The 16,063-nt window shown below is 38.2% G+C and overlaps 1 protein-coding gene across 1 annotated transcript; it reads right to left on the bottom strand.

The window, feature by feature from the left end:
* Window positions 1–13,652: 13,652 nt before the first annotated feature.
* On the bottom strand, window positions 13,653–15,627 carry LOC149407765 (F-box/kelch-repeat protein At3g06240-like). The gene is made up of 3 exons (XM_089621881.1): window positions 14,276–15,627; window positions 14,182–14,193; window positions 13,653–13,737 (listed from the first exon to the last, which is right to left on the bottom strand). Exons 1-3 carry the CDS (start codon window positions 15,625–15,627, stop codon window positions 13,653–13,655), a joined length of 1,449 nt encoding a protein of 482 aa, XP_089478007.1.
* Window positions 15,628–16,063: the final 436 nt, after the last annotated feature.

Here is a 16,063-nt window from a genome sequence, read left to right as displayed (position 1 = left end):
CTTGAGGGAGTAAATTATCGTTTGGTTTATAACACCTTTGGATTTTACAAAAGTCTTAAAAAAACTTAAATCCTAAACCAAAGACTAATCATAAACTTGTTTCAACTTAAATAAGCAATATGTCTCTCAACCATCTCTCAATCTTTCTTTCCTCGATCAAACTCGAAAACGAAAACTACGTAGATTCGAAACGTAACCTCGACATAATACCTACCGTTAACAAGCACAAATGGGTACTCACCACCCCGTGTCCTCCTCTGACGAATGATGATTCAACTCAAGAGGACAATGACGCCATAGCGGCCTGGCTTCGATCCGATGAGATTGTGAGGTGCTATATCTTGGCATCTATGAACAATATGCTGAAAGAGCAACATCGTGACATCGAGACCGCTGCCGAAATGCTCTACAATCTCCTTAAAATGTTTGGAGGGCAAGGGCGTCAAACAAGGCTACAAGCAGTCCGACATTTTATGAACTGTCACATGAAGGCTGGGACTCCTGTTAGAGACTTTATGATACTGATCATTAGTTATCTAAATAAAATGGAAATCCTAGGATCTGAGATTGATGGGAAGAATGTCATAGATGTGATCTTAGAAACTCTCCCCGCATCTCTTGATACCTCCAAGATGAACTACTTCGTAAACAAGCTGGAGTACACTGTTACCAAGCTTATAAAGGGACTTCATACTGCTGTACGTCTCACTAAGAGAAAGAGGAATCAAGGAGAGGCACATGCTACTGAGCAAAAAGCCTCCGCCTCTAGAACTAAGAAGGGACCTCACAAGGCCGATAAAAAGAACTGTCCTGCCTATCTCAAAGCAAAGGAACATAGTATTGTACTAGTTACCGAAGCATGCTTAGTAGCTGATAATGTATCAACGTGGATTCTTGACTCTGCTGCTACTAACCATATTTGTTGTTCCTTGAATGGTTTCAAGAAAACCAAAAGCTTAGAGAAAGGAGAGTTCTGTTTCAAATGGGGTGATGGGAGCCTGGTGTCTGCAAAGGTTGTGGGATCCGTGACGCTGTCTTTTGAAGACCGCACTTTAAACTTGAATAATGTTTATTTTGTTCCTACCTTTGGGAAGAACTTAATATCCGTTGCTCGTCTTCTCGAGCAAGATTATTGTTTAAAGTTCATAAAGAATGGAATTCGTATTTCGTTTCCTGATAATTCTTTTGTCACTGATGCATGTATGAAGAATGCTCTTTTCTACATCTATCCCACTCAACCTTCTCTTTTAGACACCGAAATAGATAACGATCTAATTAGGGAGCCAAAGAGGATCAAACTTTCTGAATCCTCCGATCTAACAAAATCAACATACCTCTGGCACTTAAGACTTGGTCATATCAGTCTAGATAGGATTAAGAGACTTGTTAGGGATGGTCCACTCCAAGCCTCTGCAATAGGTTCACTACCTACTTGTGAATCCTGCATAGAAGGAAAAATGACTAAGCGACCTTTCTCCGATAAGGGTCGAAGAGCCACTGAGTTGCTGAAACTAATACATTCTGATGTATGTGGTCCGCTCAGCCAACAGGCACGTGGAGGATACGAATACTTCGTCACCTTCACCGATGATTACTCACGATATGGTTTTGTCTATTGCTCAAACACAAATCCGAGACCTTTAACGTATTTAAGGTCTTTAGGGCTTTAGTGGAAAAGCAAACTGGCAAAGTGATCAAAACCCTTCGATCTGATCGAGGTGGTGAGTATATGTCTGGAGAGTTTGATGACTTTCTTAAAGAAGAGGGTATCGCTTCTCAGCTTACCGCACCTGGCACACCTCAACAAAACGGAGTGTCAGAGAGAAGAAACCGAACTCTTATGGAGATGGTTAGATCAATGATGAGTTACTCATCACTCCCTCTTTCCTTTTGGGGATATGCCCTTGAAACAGCCGCCTACATTCTGAACCAAGTTCCGTCCAAAACGGTTCCTGGTACTCCTTATGAACGATGGACTGGCCGTAAAGTGAATCTTGGCCGCATCGGAATTTGGGGTTGCCCTGCACACGTGCAGAAGCAAAAGACTAGCAAGTTGGCTAGTAGGTCAGAATTGTGCCTGTTTGTGGGATATCCGAAGGAAACCAAAGGTTTTACTTTCTATAGTCCCGAGGACGATAAGACTTTCGTTAGCACGAATGCTCGTTTCCTTGAGGAGGACTTTATGAAGGATGCAAAACCTAGAAGCAAAATTGTGCTTGAAGAAAAGTTGGGTGAGGAAGCTTCTACCTCATTTGTAAGAACTGTTCTTACCCCAACTGAAACACAACCTAACTCATCAGAATCTCGTCAAGTAGTACTTAGACGTAGTGGGAGGGCTACTCAAAAGCCTGACAGGTACATGTCTTATGGAGACTCTCTTGTAGCCGTCTCTGACATGGATGATCCTGTTTCCTATAGCCAAGCGATGGTTTGTTCTGAATCAAACCTTTGTCTTGACGCCATGAAAGTTGAAATGCACTCGATGTATGTCAACAATGTCTGGAAACTTGTAGACCTTCCTGAAGGGATTAAACCCGTAGGGTGTAAGTGGATATACAAGAAGAAAAGGGGTCCTGATGGGAACATCGAGACGTTCAAAGCACGACTTGTGGCGAAGGGTTATACCCAACAAGAAGGGATTGACTATGAAGAAACCTTCTCGCCAGTCGCGATGCTTAAATCCATCCGCATACTCCTATCCATAGCTGCAGCTCTCGACTATGAGATCTGGCAAATGGATGTCAAGACAGCCTTTCTGAATGGCAATCTTGACGAGCGCATTTATATGGCTCAACCAGACGGTTTCGTGGAAGAAGGTCAAGAGACCAAGGTTTGTGAGTTGCTTAAGTCCATTTATGGATTAAAGCAAGCATCTAGGTCATGGAATATTAGATTCGATGAAACTGTAAAGAGCTTCGGCTTTGAACAGTCAATAGATGAGCCTTGTGTTTACAAGTTAATACACGAAGGCAAAGTTGTGTTTCTGGTACTATATGTCGATGATATACTACTCATTGGTAATGACGTGGGTAAGTTATCTGAGGTTAAGGTCTTGCTGGCAAAGCAATTCGATATGAAGGATCTAGGAGAAGCCGCATACATTCTGGGAATCCAAATCTTTCGAGATAGGAAAAACCGGACCCTGTCGCTCTCTCAAGCATCTTATATTGATAAGGTGATGGATCGCTTCTCGATGCAAGACTGCAAGAGGGGTCAAACACCCTTTAGGCATGGAGTTTCACTCTCTAAGGACCAGTCTCCCACGACTGCACAAGAGATTGAAGACATGAGGAAGATTCCTTACGCCTCTGCCGTAGGAAGCCTCATGTATGCTATGCTTTGCACTAGACCCGACCTCTGTTTCGCCGTTGGCGTAGTTAGTCGTTTCCAATCCAACCCTGGACCCGAGCACTGGATTGCTGTTAAGCATGTTCTTAAGTATCTTCAAAGAACTAGGAACTTGATGCTTACATACTCAGGTACTGACCTGACTATGACGGGATATACCGACTCCGATTTTCAAGCGGATAAGGATTCCAGGAAATCCACTTCGGGATCTGTGTTCATCCTTAATGGTGGAGCTGTTGTGTGGAGGAGTATTAAGCAATATTGCATTGCTGACTCCACAATGGAAGTAGAATATGTGGCTGCTTGTGAAGCATCCAAAGAGGCTGTATGGCTTAGAAAATTCCTTAAGTATTTGGAAGTTGTTCCAAACGTCGACGAGCCCATGACCCTTTATTGTGATAATAGTGGGGCTGTCGCTAACTCAAAGGAACCTCGAAGCCATAAGCGCTCTAAGCATATTGAGAGGAAATACCATTTGATTCGAGAGATCGCGCAACGCGGAGACGTGAAGGTGAAGTAGATCTCTGGCAGATCTATTCACCAAGGCCCTAGCGAACATGGTCTTCGACCAACTTCGAAAGGGATTAGGCATGTAGGACTACTCACATCTTCTTTGAGTCAAGTGGGAGTTTGTTGTCAATGGTGCCCACAAGAAGAGTAGTAGTGTCTATTTATGCACATTTGATGTCATATAGTCTTACGAAGACTCTTGCTTGTAATTGCTTATTCATTAATAATAAAGTTGAAACGTTCATTCATTCTTTCTTTGTTTGAAGCTTTATGATAAAACCCTAGTCTTTTAGTCCATAAACAAACTTAACAACTTACGAAGAGACAAATGTAGATTTGCATGAACAAACTCTTCGTAGTTTGCTTAAAACGATATATTCGCAATCTTAGGGTCAAAGGACTATTGACCTCAGTATGATTGTTAGAAGAATCTATGATGTCTGGTTATGAGGCATTGAGAGTTGGGGACTCTATAGTTCTTCTAGGTATCTTCCGAAGGTACTGAGTTGACCAGTGCACTTCTAGAGACAATATAAGAACAAACCATTTAACCTCTTATGTCTCGAAGTCACTATGTATGAATTGCATCATGCTTACCTTAATCCTGAAATGAGACATGCCATTTCACACCTTAGTATTCTCATTTGAGAAAGTCAAAGTTCGGACTCACTATGTGATTCCGAACAAGGCCTATTGGTGAAGTACTAAGTTGTGAGTCTGTCATGAGTAACTTTGTGAAGTTCTCATAGATATGGAATTCATGTACAAGATTGCTGAAATGCAATGTATGTCACCTCATGCTTTGTTCCTTGGAGTGTGAATAAATGAACTGGCCAGTGTCCAAATTGAGTCCTGACTCTTTTGGATGAAACAATGTGACTTGTTAGCTCCTCGTCAATACATTGTTTCTAACTTATTCACAAGCGACAAAGGAGTTGAGGAAATAACAGCTAGAAGGGTAAAATGGTAATTTAGTAAATCCCGACTAGCTGATGACATTCATGAAGGGTAAACATAGATAATATTCAGTGGATCCGCTCATCATAATTAGGTCGAATTCTTGAGTAGAAAACAAATTCATTTGAACCGAGAGATTTTCAGTGTCAACTCTTTAGTGGAGTCAGTTGGCATTAAGCTAAACTTGGAAAAGGTTTGTGAACTTTTGAGTCCAAGTGTTTAGCTCAAGCTTTGTTCATTTGGATCCATGAGGTCACTGTCACGAATCACATCGAGTAGGAATAGTTAAACTAGAAGCTAAGTCAAAACAAAAACGAGACAAGTTTTACGAAAATTGTCAAAAGGGTATTTTAGTCCTTTTGGACATAGGACGAAATGAATGTCAATAAATTATTTTTGACATTGTCATATGATGACAAATGAAATAAATATTACTCAACCATATTAGTGTAATTGGGCCTTGAGGATTAATTTCGTTTCATAGAATTTTACTTGAAAATTCTTAATGGGCTTTTCTTATGTTGTCATGAACAATTGAAGAAACATCTAGAAGCTCCTTCTAGAAGCTCAAATTTCGTCCAACCCAAGGAAAATAAGGCTGAATTTCGTTCATGCCATAGTGGGAAAGAGAGTTTATTTTGTGCATTGATGTATGAAGATACTTGCCAAAAGAAAAAGAGGAAACAAATTTCCTTTAGAAGGAAAGTGCATTTTCGGCCAACTAAGAGAGAACAAATGAGGAAACAAATCCAAGGACTTGCATGACATGTCATGAACGTCCAACATGGGTAGAAAAGAGGAAATAAGATTTGCTCATGCCTCCCCTATAAATAGAGGCCTCATTCCTCTCATTCTAGTCATCCCACATAAGTTAGAGATTGAGAGCTTCTCTCTCTAGACCTTGTGGCCGATCCTCTCTCTCTCCCTCTAGTTATTTTCGGTTTTTGTTTTGGCACCTAGGTCCTCATTTGACCTAGTGGTTTTAGCTCTTCGACTCTGAGACTTGTTCTCGAGTCGTCGTGTTTAAAAGTGCCCACTCACTAATTCCTTTTCTTTCGAGTGATTTAGTAATAGAAACTTTCGTGGTTGCTCGAGGTGCCGAGGAAAGGAAGAGAGACGTGCTGCGAGGGAGACGAGCGTTGCAACTTTCTAAAAGCTTCTCAAAGTTCAAGCTTCAAGAAAGGTTAGTAAACTTCTATGCTCATAATAGTTTTTATTTACATGTGCTTGCTCTTTGTCTAGGTTAGTAAAAACTGTTTTTACTTGAAAAGAAAATTTTTAAAATTCCGCCGCTTTGCGAAGCGTTAAACTTTTTTCTTAAACCCTAGATCAATTCCAACAGTCACTACCCCTATTCACCCATTCTCTCCTCTGAGAGGTGGGTTGATCAGAGAAAACCTAGCTCGAGACTTTCGAGTTCACACTTTTGGCCCGGGTGCGATCACTTGGTCCGACCTTGGATCGAACTGCCCGAGGTATATAATCGTTGTTCATTTTCGTGCGACAACACTATCTTTACCCTTCATGAATATCATCAACTAGATGGGATTTACAAAATTACCATTTTACCCTTCTAGCTGTTATTTCCTCAACTCCTTTGTCGCTTGTGAATAAGTTAGAAACAATGTATTGACGAGGAGCTAACAAGTCACATTGATTCATCCAAAAGAGTCATGACTCAATTTGGACACTGGCCAGCTCATTTATTCACATTCCAAGGAACAAAGTATGAGGTGATATACATTGCATTTCAGCAATCTTGTACATGAATTCCATATCTATGAGATCTTCACAAAGTTACTCATGACATCCTCACAACTTAGTACTTCACCAATAGGTCCTGTCCAGAATCACATAGTGAGTCCGAACTCTGACTTTCTCAAATGAGAATACGTAAGCTATGAAATGTCATGTCTCATTTAAGGATTGAGGTAAGCATGATGCAATTCATACGTAGTGAATTCGAGACGTAAGAGGTTAAATGGTTTGTTCTTATTCTGTCTCTAGAAGTGCACTGGTCAATTCAGTACCTTCAGAAGATACGAAGAAGAACTATAGAGTCTCCAACTCTCTACGCTCCATAACCAAACATCATAGATTTTCCTAACAATCATACTGAGATCAATAGTCATTTGATCCTTAGATTGCGAATATATTGTTTTAAGCAAACCATGAAGAGTTTGTTCATGCAAATCTACTTTTGTCTCTTCATGTGTTGTTAGGTTTGTTTAAGGACTAAAGACTATAGATTATCATAAAGCTTCAAACAGACAAGGAAGAATGAATGAACGTTTCAACTTTTATTAATGATTCAGCAGTTACAAGCAAGTGTCTTCGTGAGACTTTATTACATCAAATGTACATAAGTAAAGACTAATACTCTTCTTGTAGACACCATTGACAACAATTGCTTGCTTGACATCGATATTATGAATAATTAATAAGTAAATCTAGATCTTGCTAGATAACCATAATATTAAGAAAAATTAGTCGATCTAAGCCACATCAAACGTTGCAATTGTAATCTAGCCAATGTTTCGTTTAATTTTCGAATCTACCCAAATTTGATGACGTTTCATATTTATGTAAGATGGTATTTACTATATTAGCCTTGGTTTGGTTTCAAAAATACTAGCCCACGTTTTGAAACTTGGTTTTGTAGCCGAATTTGTTATATTCGGTTTATATTTCGAATTTTAAAAAAAAATCTATATTTGGCAAAGTTGGTTATTGAGCGTTTTTTTTCTTTAATGAACATTATAGCCGTGTAAGCAAATACAGTGTAAATGTTCGTAAATTTTTGTTAATCTCCGTAGCTTTGTTAATTTCTGTTAATTATGGTAAATTTAGATATGTGCAAGTAGAGCCGATTTCTTTCCTGTCCTTTAATACGCATTTAATACTGTATTTTTGTTTTCCAAATTTATTTTCTAATTTTGAACGAGATTTTATCATAATTACGTGTATTCATTATCTTGTTTGACTTTATTCAATCAAATAAATATTTCTTTTCCCTTTTAATTATATCACCGAATCTCCTATTATGAATTCAAAAAGCTGAAATTAAATTGCTGAAATTATAGCCGTGTAAGCAAATGCAGTGTAAATGTTTGTAAATTTTTGTTAATCTCCGCTGATTTGTTAATTTCTGTTAATTATGGTAAATTTTTTGTGCATTTATTGCATTAAATTTTCTCTTTTAATTACATCACCGAATCTCCTATTAAATTAGCTAAATATCCAATTAAATTGCGAAAAAATTTGAAATTAATTGGCTGTATACAATTCAAACCGGTCAAACGTGGGCTAGTGTTCTGATCAAGTAAGTATAAGAAAAAGGGTAAATTAGGTATTTTATATTTGTAAATTTCAGTAAATGGCTAGATTACAAAATTTACCAAACGTTGGCTAGATTCCAAAAACCATGTTTCAAAATGGCTACGTTGCTAGGTTACCCTAATATTAATTAGCTCTTGTTAGTGTAATTAATTAATTTCGCAACTAATATGGTTATTAAAGTGCTATAATCACCAGCAATTATAAGGAGAATTAGGTCATTTAGGGAAAGCTTTACACCCAACTCTTCGGCCAGGATAGGAAGCCCACACAAAATCCGCAAGGAAGATGGAGTGAGTTGCAGAAGAGTCACCTCTACCTACGCCATGTAACCTAAGGGGAGCCTATGAATCGGAAACCTAAGCACACCCTTCTCTAGAAAAATCTCATGGACACACAAATACCCATCTTTTACAGTCTCAACCATATCGTCGAGACCAGGTAGTAAGAGCTCTATTTAAGGCAAAACATGAAATCTCCACCTAATCCTGTCTAAATCAGCCTACTAAGCAGGGTCGTAGGAGATTCGTGAAGGAGATCTCCCCGAGGGTACTTGAACTTTCGTGACTTGGATTTCTTCGCCACACTAGACATAGACGCCATTATAGCTATCTTAAGAAAAATATTTCAAGAAAAAGTTTTCTATTTTAGACAGAACCATAAGCAAGAAAACCCAAAACCCTAGCATAGAAGAAAACAAGAAAGCGAAAAGAAAAAGATTTAGAACGTACCGTTCTTTGAAGCGACTCGACGCAAATAAATAAGAGAGACCGATTTAGACGTCCCTTTAATTTATGTAGACAGAAGTCCAACATACTCGCATTTAATGTGCCATCACATCATGTCAAATCGTATATATCCAAATCAAATATTTTATGATAATCGCTTGATCTTCTCGAGATAAAAATCATTACGGTTTGAATAATGAATAAAATATTCACTCGTTCTTAAGGTAACACCGCACATGTGTCATAAGTAGTAATCCATTCCGGACTAGGAGCATAGTTAGTTCGATTGTTGATCATCTTATATATGCTTTTCGTCTTTAATTTATTCATTATTATATATAGAATCAACTGGCATCTAACGCATATGGGATTTGGCCCAATACAAGTTTATTATTGGGCCCAAGCCCATGCCTTTTGTCTTTACCAGATTTAATCAGTGCATCAATAAGATCGATTCTCAGCTCCATATTAAAAAAAAAAGATACCGTCTCCTGAACACCCGGGGATCGAGAGCTCGTCGGCTAGATCAATCCGCAACCACCTCTCACATGAATAGGTCTCTCACGCCAGGTGTCTCGATATGCAGTAGTGAGTTCCAATTGACAATATGACGTGTCCCGAACGACTCGGAGCTCGCTATCTCATCTTCTCTGACTATAAATATATGATAATTAGGCCCATTTTGGGCACGATACTTTCTAGCTATTATCATTATTATCGAAATCCAATCTTTGTACTGTTTACAAGCGATCATAATAAATAAATAAAAAGCCTCGAGCTATTCTTACATTCCGTTTTTCATCTTCGTTCCAATTATGCATTTAATTTTCAGTTCTTCGAGAGATTGAATTTATTCTTGTTACAGAGAATTGAGGCACATCTATAAATTAAATCGACCCATTTTAACCACAAATTGGACACCTTTTTAGAGGGAATGTTATGTGGGATAATTTCAGCCTTTGTTTGTGAAAAGTATTATGAGAGAGAGAGAGAGAGAATAATTCTTCTTCAATTCTAGAAAGAAAGGAAGTAGATCTTTCCTCTTTTGTGTTTTTCATTATCAAAGGTGACAGATGTGGAGTAACTGTAGCGTTATTTTGCGGGTATGTGTTTTAGTGAATTTATAGAGAGAGTAGTTGAGTATTTTTCTTCTCTTAGAATTGTTGTTCTTTTATAGGGAGAGTTGAATTTTGAGTTGTCTCAAATTGTGATTTCACACTTGTGGGAACATTAGGGGCTCAGAACCGTTAGAGGCTCTGCCTTCAAAGCCATTTGTGGCTCGGCCTTCAAAGCCGCTTGTGGGAACATTAGGGGCTCATAGCCGTTAGAGGATCTGCCTTCAACCAATTGTGGCTCATCCTCCAGAGCTGTTTTACGCTCAACCTTCAGAGCCTCTTGTGAGAACGTTTGGGCTCAAAGCCGTTAGAGGCTCTTCCTTCAGAGCCATTTACGGCTCATGCTCCAAAGCCATTTTATGGCTCAGCAATAAGAGTCGTTTGCTTGTCATTTTTATTAGGAGTGTCATTTTTCACTTGTGAAAAATGACGCATAACAATAAGCAATTTAGTCATGTGCTTGGGGTTTCCATTTTCATTCATCAACCATATGTCCACATGAGTTTCGGATGAAACATCATACAAGTATAAATGTCCTCCTAGAGCTCTCAGGGGAAAAGGAAAACGAAATCTTGCACTCATAAGCCCACGAAAAGGGAGAGAGTGGACTTGAAATCGCTCCTCATTCAAGTCAAAGGAAACCATACAATTATTCTCATTTTGTTTATAGAGAAGCCAGTAAAGAGCTCTGTCAAGATAGGACACAGAGTTCAAGGATCATAGCTCGGTCAGCCACAAATCAAGCTTTTTCCACAATTTTTTTCCCGAGAGTGTGTATCTCAGCCACATCAATAGAGCCTTATTCGAGACCCAATCTCGGCTCTATAATCATCCTAATCACCTTGTAATCATTGTGATGTTGATTGAAACTAAACCCAGTCGCATAGCATGTATTCGAAAGATGCATAAATTCACCCGTGACCGGGTTGCATACTACAATCGAGTCCATAGACCATTTATATTCAGCAATTCCTTGCACAAATTCACGACCTCGTACATGCGATACTACCTGAACTTGACAATGTTGTTGCTCTTGCTTGCCGAGGCAACTTGATGGGTTAGCGAAACACGAATTGAGAATGGGAAAGGGCCGAAACTAAGGACTTCGAAGGAATTCCTTTATATAGAAAGAAAATATATTTCTTTTACAGTTTACTCTTGTAGCATCTTTAATGGTTTGTGGCTTAACAATTGTGAGGACTTGCTAGCAATTAGCAAAAGTTGTAAACTAGTTGCTTACCATTATTTTGCATTTTACCTATTAGCTTAACTAAGCTACTTTGCTTAACTAAACTACCTAGCATAGCAAATTAAATGGGCCCATTTTTCATTTTTTTTTATTTAATAAGTGGGAATTGAATAGAAAATAATAATCAAATATTAATTATTGACATGTGGGATAAAGTTAAGCTAGGAGAGTGATTTAGCTTACCAGTGGAGAACAAATTTGCTTAAATTAGTTGTAGCTTAAATTGTTTGTGTGGCAAGTTAAGCAAATATGGTATTTTCTTACCATTAAAGATGCTCCCCTATGCTTTACATCCAATTCCTATCACAAAAAGCCTTGTGTTTTTCATGTTTTTTTTATTATTATTATTAAAAAAAATTGTGTTTATATTCAGTCCCTTCTCCTCAAAATTTGCTAACATCTCTAAATTAATAGTTTCATAATAACCAATAAGTCCTTATTAAAACTAGTAAAATCATATTAATGACTAATGTGGCAATGTTAACGTGTAAATTACTATATAACCGTTTCAAACTTTTTTTTTATAACAATAGCATTTTTTTTTCAAACGTGACATAACTAGTAAGATGTTATATATAGTTGCATGCTTATTGAGGTTCTCGGAAAAAAAAATAAAAAAAATAAAAAATAAATAAAGAAGAAGAAGAAGTAGCCGGATTTTAATTCGTTTATAGAATGATAATTTATTTATAAAACTCATCTATTGGATTTAACGAAAATTTTTTCTAACATATTCTTTAATTTCTTAGTTTATTCGAAGAAAATTGTAATACGAGAAAGCTATTATTGCTTTCAAGTTTGATTGTAATATTTTCGTTTATTTATTGTAATATTGAATGCTATTGTGTATTATCGTTTTATGTAAATTACTGCATCTTCTTAATAAGTTTTTGTAAAATATGCGATGTTTATGTATTTTGTTTTTCATGTTGATAAATATGTGTCTACTTCATGGCACGGTCTACATTCTCCATTGTTGAATCTCTTAGGATTTTATATATTAGTAGATTTTTGTTAATAAGGTTAATAATGTATAAATTAACACAAAATTACCACCATTATTACTTGCAGGAAGTCAATCACTCGTGTTTACATTGTCATATTAAAATAATAATTAAATTGTATAAATTAACACAAATCAATACACATGTATGGCTACAAGCATCTACAGATATCAAACCAAAAATAAATTACTCATAAGGTGACAAACTAGCATCCGTCTGTCCACACCATCGGAGGCGGCGACGGTGCTAGAAGACGCCAGATCGAAGATGAAGAAACATGGCGAGAGGATCATCCACATAAATAAAAAATAAATAAATAAATAACCGGGAGAGCAGAAGACTCGAGTCTTCGGGGTTGAGGGCCACCTAGAGAATATCTCTGTTGATGACCACCAAAAAAACACCGAAAATCCATCGAGGGCCATCAGAGGGACCTACGACCACACCACGACAAGAAAAAAAAAAAAAAAAAAAATACCAGCTCTAGCATAGCTATGGATATTTTCTGAAGGAGATAAAATGGTCGTAGGCAAGGAGGAAAGACGGGGAAGCATGGGAGTAGAGACGAGCCTCCGTCAATTTGTTTTACACTTTTGATCTATTTTTAAAAGATTTACATTTTTTTACGTTGAAAATTTACAAATTAGCCCTTCAAAACATTTTTCAAATTAGCTCCTCTGATTACCTTTTGGCTCCATGGGAGAGTATATCCCAAGTGAGGAAAGCTTACTTGGGACATGAAACTAAAACCCGTTGCTGGCAAAATTCCCGTGGGTTGGAGGCACACTGCTTATAAGACCAAGGTGGCGACCAGAATCCCGGGGGAGGCTGAAGAAGAAAAAATATTTTGTACCCTAGGGTTTGCACATAGAGGAGAGAGAGAATTTGTTTTTTAAAACGTGGATGTGATGTTTATCAGCTACATTTTAATCTCTGTTCAATTTCTTGTCACACTTTAAACATGCATGTTCCGAAGATAACTTTATTTATTTGTTCAAAAGAATGCTTAACATCGAAATCTTTAGCATGTAGAAAATTGATGTTATAAACTTAATCATATAACACATATTTGGCGAAGTCTTTGTGCATTAAGATTCTCTTAAGATGCAATTTAAATCTTAATCTTCTTTTCACAAGGCATATAGTTAACAGGGAATCCAATACTTGCTATATAGCATAAGCATTACTAAAATTAGTTAGAAATCAGGAAACTAAAACCGAACTCAACTAAACCGGCCTGGGAATCATACACCACAACGGAATATTCTCTATTTAGGTATAGCGAATAAAAAAATAGAAAATTCAACCTTTATTTCTTTCTTCTCTTTTTTTTTCAACCTTTGTTTCTTTCTAGCTTTTACCTTTTGTGAGCTGAAACTGAAAACTGAAAATGCAAACTACTTTATCAGGGTCTGTTACAAGTCACAACGCGCCTTGCTCCTCCAAGCAGAAGAGGGAGGGTTTCTTCAAGGAGCTTTAGCTTTCCACACCTACATAAACAGTTTAAGGCAATGTCAATAAAAAAGAATTCATAAATAATAATAAGGAAAGACAATTTATATCCCACCATGTATTCCTTCCGGTTCACATCCTTATATTTCTGATTAACAGGTTTTATTTGCTAGCTAATAGTAACTGATGAAACAATTGTCATCTTGTAACTAATAATTCATTTTGAAGCTCATTAACTTTCACACAACATAAGTTATATGCGAAAAGGACATGTATCTACTCAATACGAAGCCTAGAAAAAAAATGGACTAGTTACTGGCACCTAAAATTATAAGAAGATTCAAAATGGTCCTCAAATAGCAATAAAACAATTTTAGCAAAGATGCCCGTTTTGTTTGTCTTCCTATAACAAGAATGACAATTTAATCATGGATAAATGACCTCAAGAATTAGCTAACGAATCATTTACATGTTTAAAGTACCAGTCACAAAATCTGATTAAAAGCAATGCATGTCACGTTTATAAAGTATAGCCTATAAAAATCAAAATTAAATAAAAAATTGAAAAATCCATACCCTGAATTGATGTTAAGGACTTCAACTTTACCCGGGCCCACAATCTCCTTGAGGGATATGAAGCTTGGAGTGTAAGTAACCGCTTCGAAAGTTGAAGCATAGCCACGAAACTTGATTTTTTTGAACTTCAGGCCTTCAAAACGGTCGTAGTAGATAAATCGGCCCTGATTGCGACTGAACACCACAACTCGTGAAAGATGCGGGAACTTGGCGTCCGAAAGTTGTCGCTTAGAATAATCCATGGAGAACAATTTGGTCCAATACTTGGGGTTTTTATTTCCATTCATCGCCCAAATATTCATGTGAGTATTGTACAAGTAAAGACTGCCTCCTTGAACTCTTAGGGTTTGGCACCCTCCAAGTCTTCGAAACGGAAGAGAGTGGACATGGAATCGCTCCTCGTTAAAGTCGAAAGAGACCATACTATAGCTCTCGTTGTTTACACTGAAGAGCCAGTAAAGAGCTCCGTCGAGATAGACTGGGGAGTTTAGCTTAAAGACTCCTAGCTCGGACGGCCACGAGTCGAGCTTTCTCCAAGATTTTGTCCCGAGCGTGTGAATCTCAGCCACGTCAGCAGAGCCACGTTCCGACCCGAGATCTCTTATTCTCCGCTGACAAAGCACCCTGACCACCTTGTACTCGTTGCGCACCGGGCTGAAACCGAACCCAGAAGCTCTCAGCAACACATCACAGTCTTCCCAAACGCTCATCGGAAGATACATAAACTCGCCCGTGACCGGATTGCAGACCAAGAACGGGTTTCTTTTGTCGAGGCTGTAACAGCTTCTCGATTCGTACAAACAAAGGAATCCGTTGCACGAATTCACCACCTCTTCCTTGTTCGACTTAACCTTGATGACGTTCTTGCTCTTGCTCATGCTTGCGACGCAAAACACCGCATCGTCCATGTTAACGTCACCCAATCTGCTGAGCATATCTTGGGCGTTCCTCAACGGAATCTTTAGCCTTGCCGTCACCGGTGTATTGACACAGCACTCTTTACACTTCTCGTTGCTAGCAATGCACCGGCAGATATTCCCCAATTTGTGCTCGTCTTCCTCGAACAAGTAGAAGCTTCTAGAGATTCTCTTGTGGTGAACGTCGCGGATCAATATACATTCCTTTGTCTTCGCGGAGTGAGTCTTGATGAAATAGGGTTCGGAGATTATCCTGCGCCAGGCCTTGCACACGGACTTGCACATCACAATGCTCTTCGTCGGAAGTTCCACAAAGATTCCGAAGAGCATGGACCAAGGAAGATCGGTAAGGGAAAGACCGGACGTTTGACTTTTTCCATCACTGGTGTGCGGTTGAGTTGACTTTCTTCGCCGCTTCGTCTTGGTTCTTTCCATAGTTCTTGAAAAAAAATCTTGATTCTGAAACCTATCAGAAAACAGAGACACACACATAATGAATTCAGAGACAAACAACTAGCGAAGAACTCAAATACCGAGGGAAATAGAGTAATGTCAACAAATTTACGTGACTAGAAAGAAACCCAACGCCAAAAAAAAAAATTAAATAAATAAAAAAACTCGAAAAAAGAAAACATAGACATACGTTATGAATTGGAGGAGGAATCAAGAGCATACATATATAAATGTTAGAGTCACTAACTGTAGCAGAGAACGCAACAACTGTGGATAATATTGATCCCTGTATTTTTATTCTATGGCAGCCTGATAAAAGAACTTTTTTTCTTCTTCTCTTGTCACCGAACCGCGTCTCTCGACAAATTCGTGGTCAGTCGTCGGAGCAGTGGGAGGCGAACACAGAATCGGGTACGGA

The sequence above is a fragment of the Urtica dioica genome, chromosome 1 (assembly GCF_054948205.1).
Source record: "Urtica dioica subsp. dioica isolate 48M chromosome 1, U.dioica_male_clone48M_v1_H2, whole genome shotgun sequence".
NCBI classification, from domain to species: domain Eukaryota; kingdom Viridiplantae; phylum Streptophyta; class Magnoliopsida; order Rosales; family Urticaceae; genus Urtica; species Urtica dioica.
This window is presented reverse-complemented; position numbering and strand designations above follow the sequence as displayed.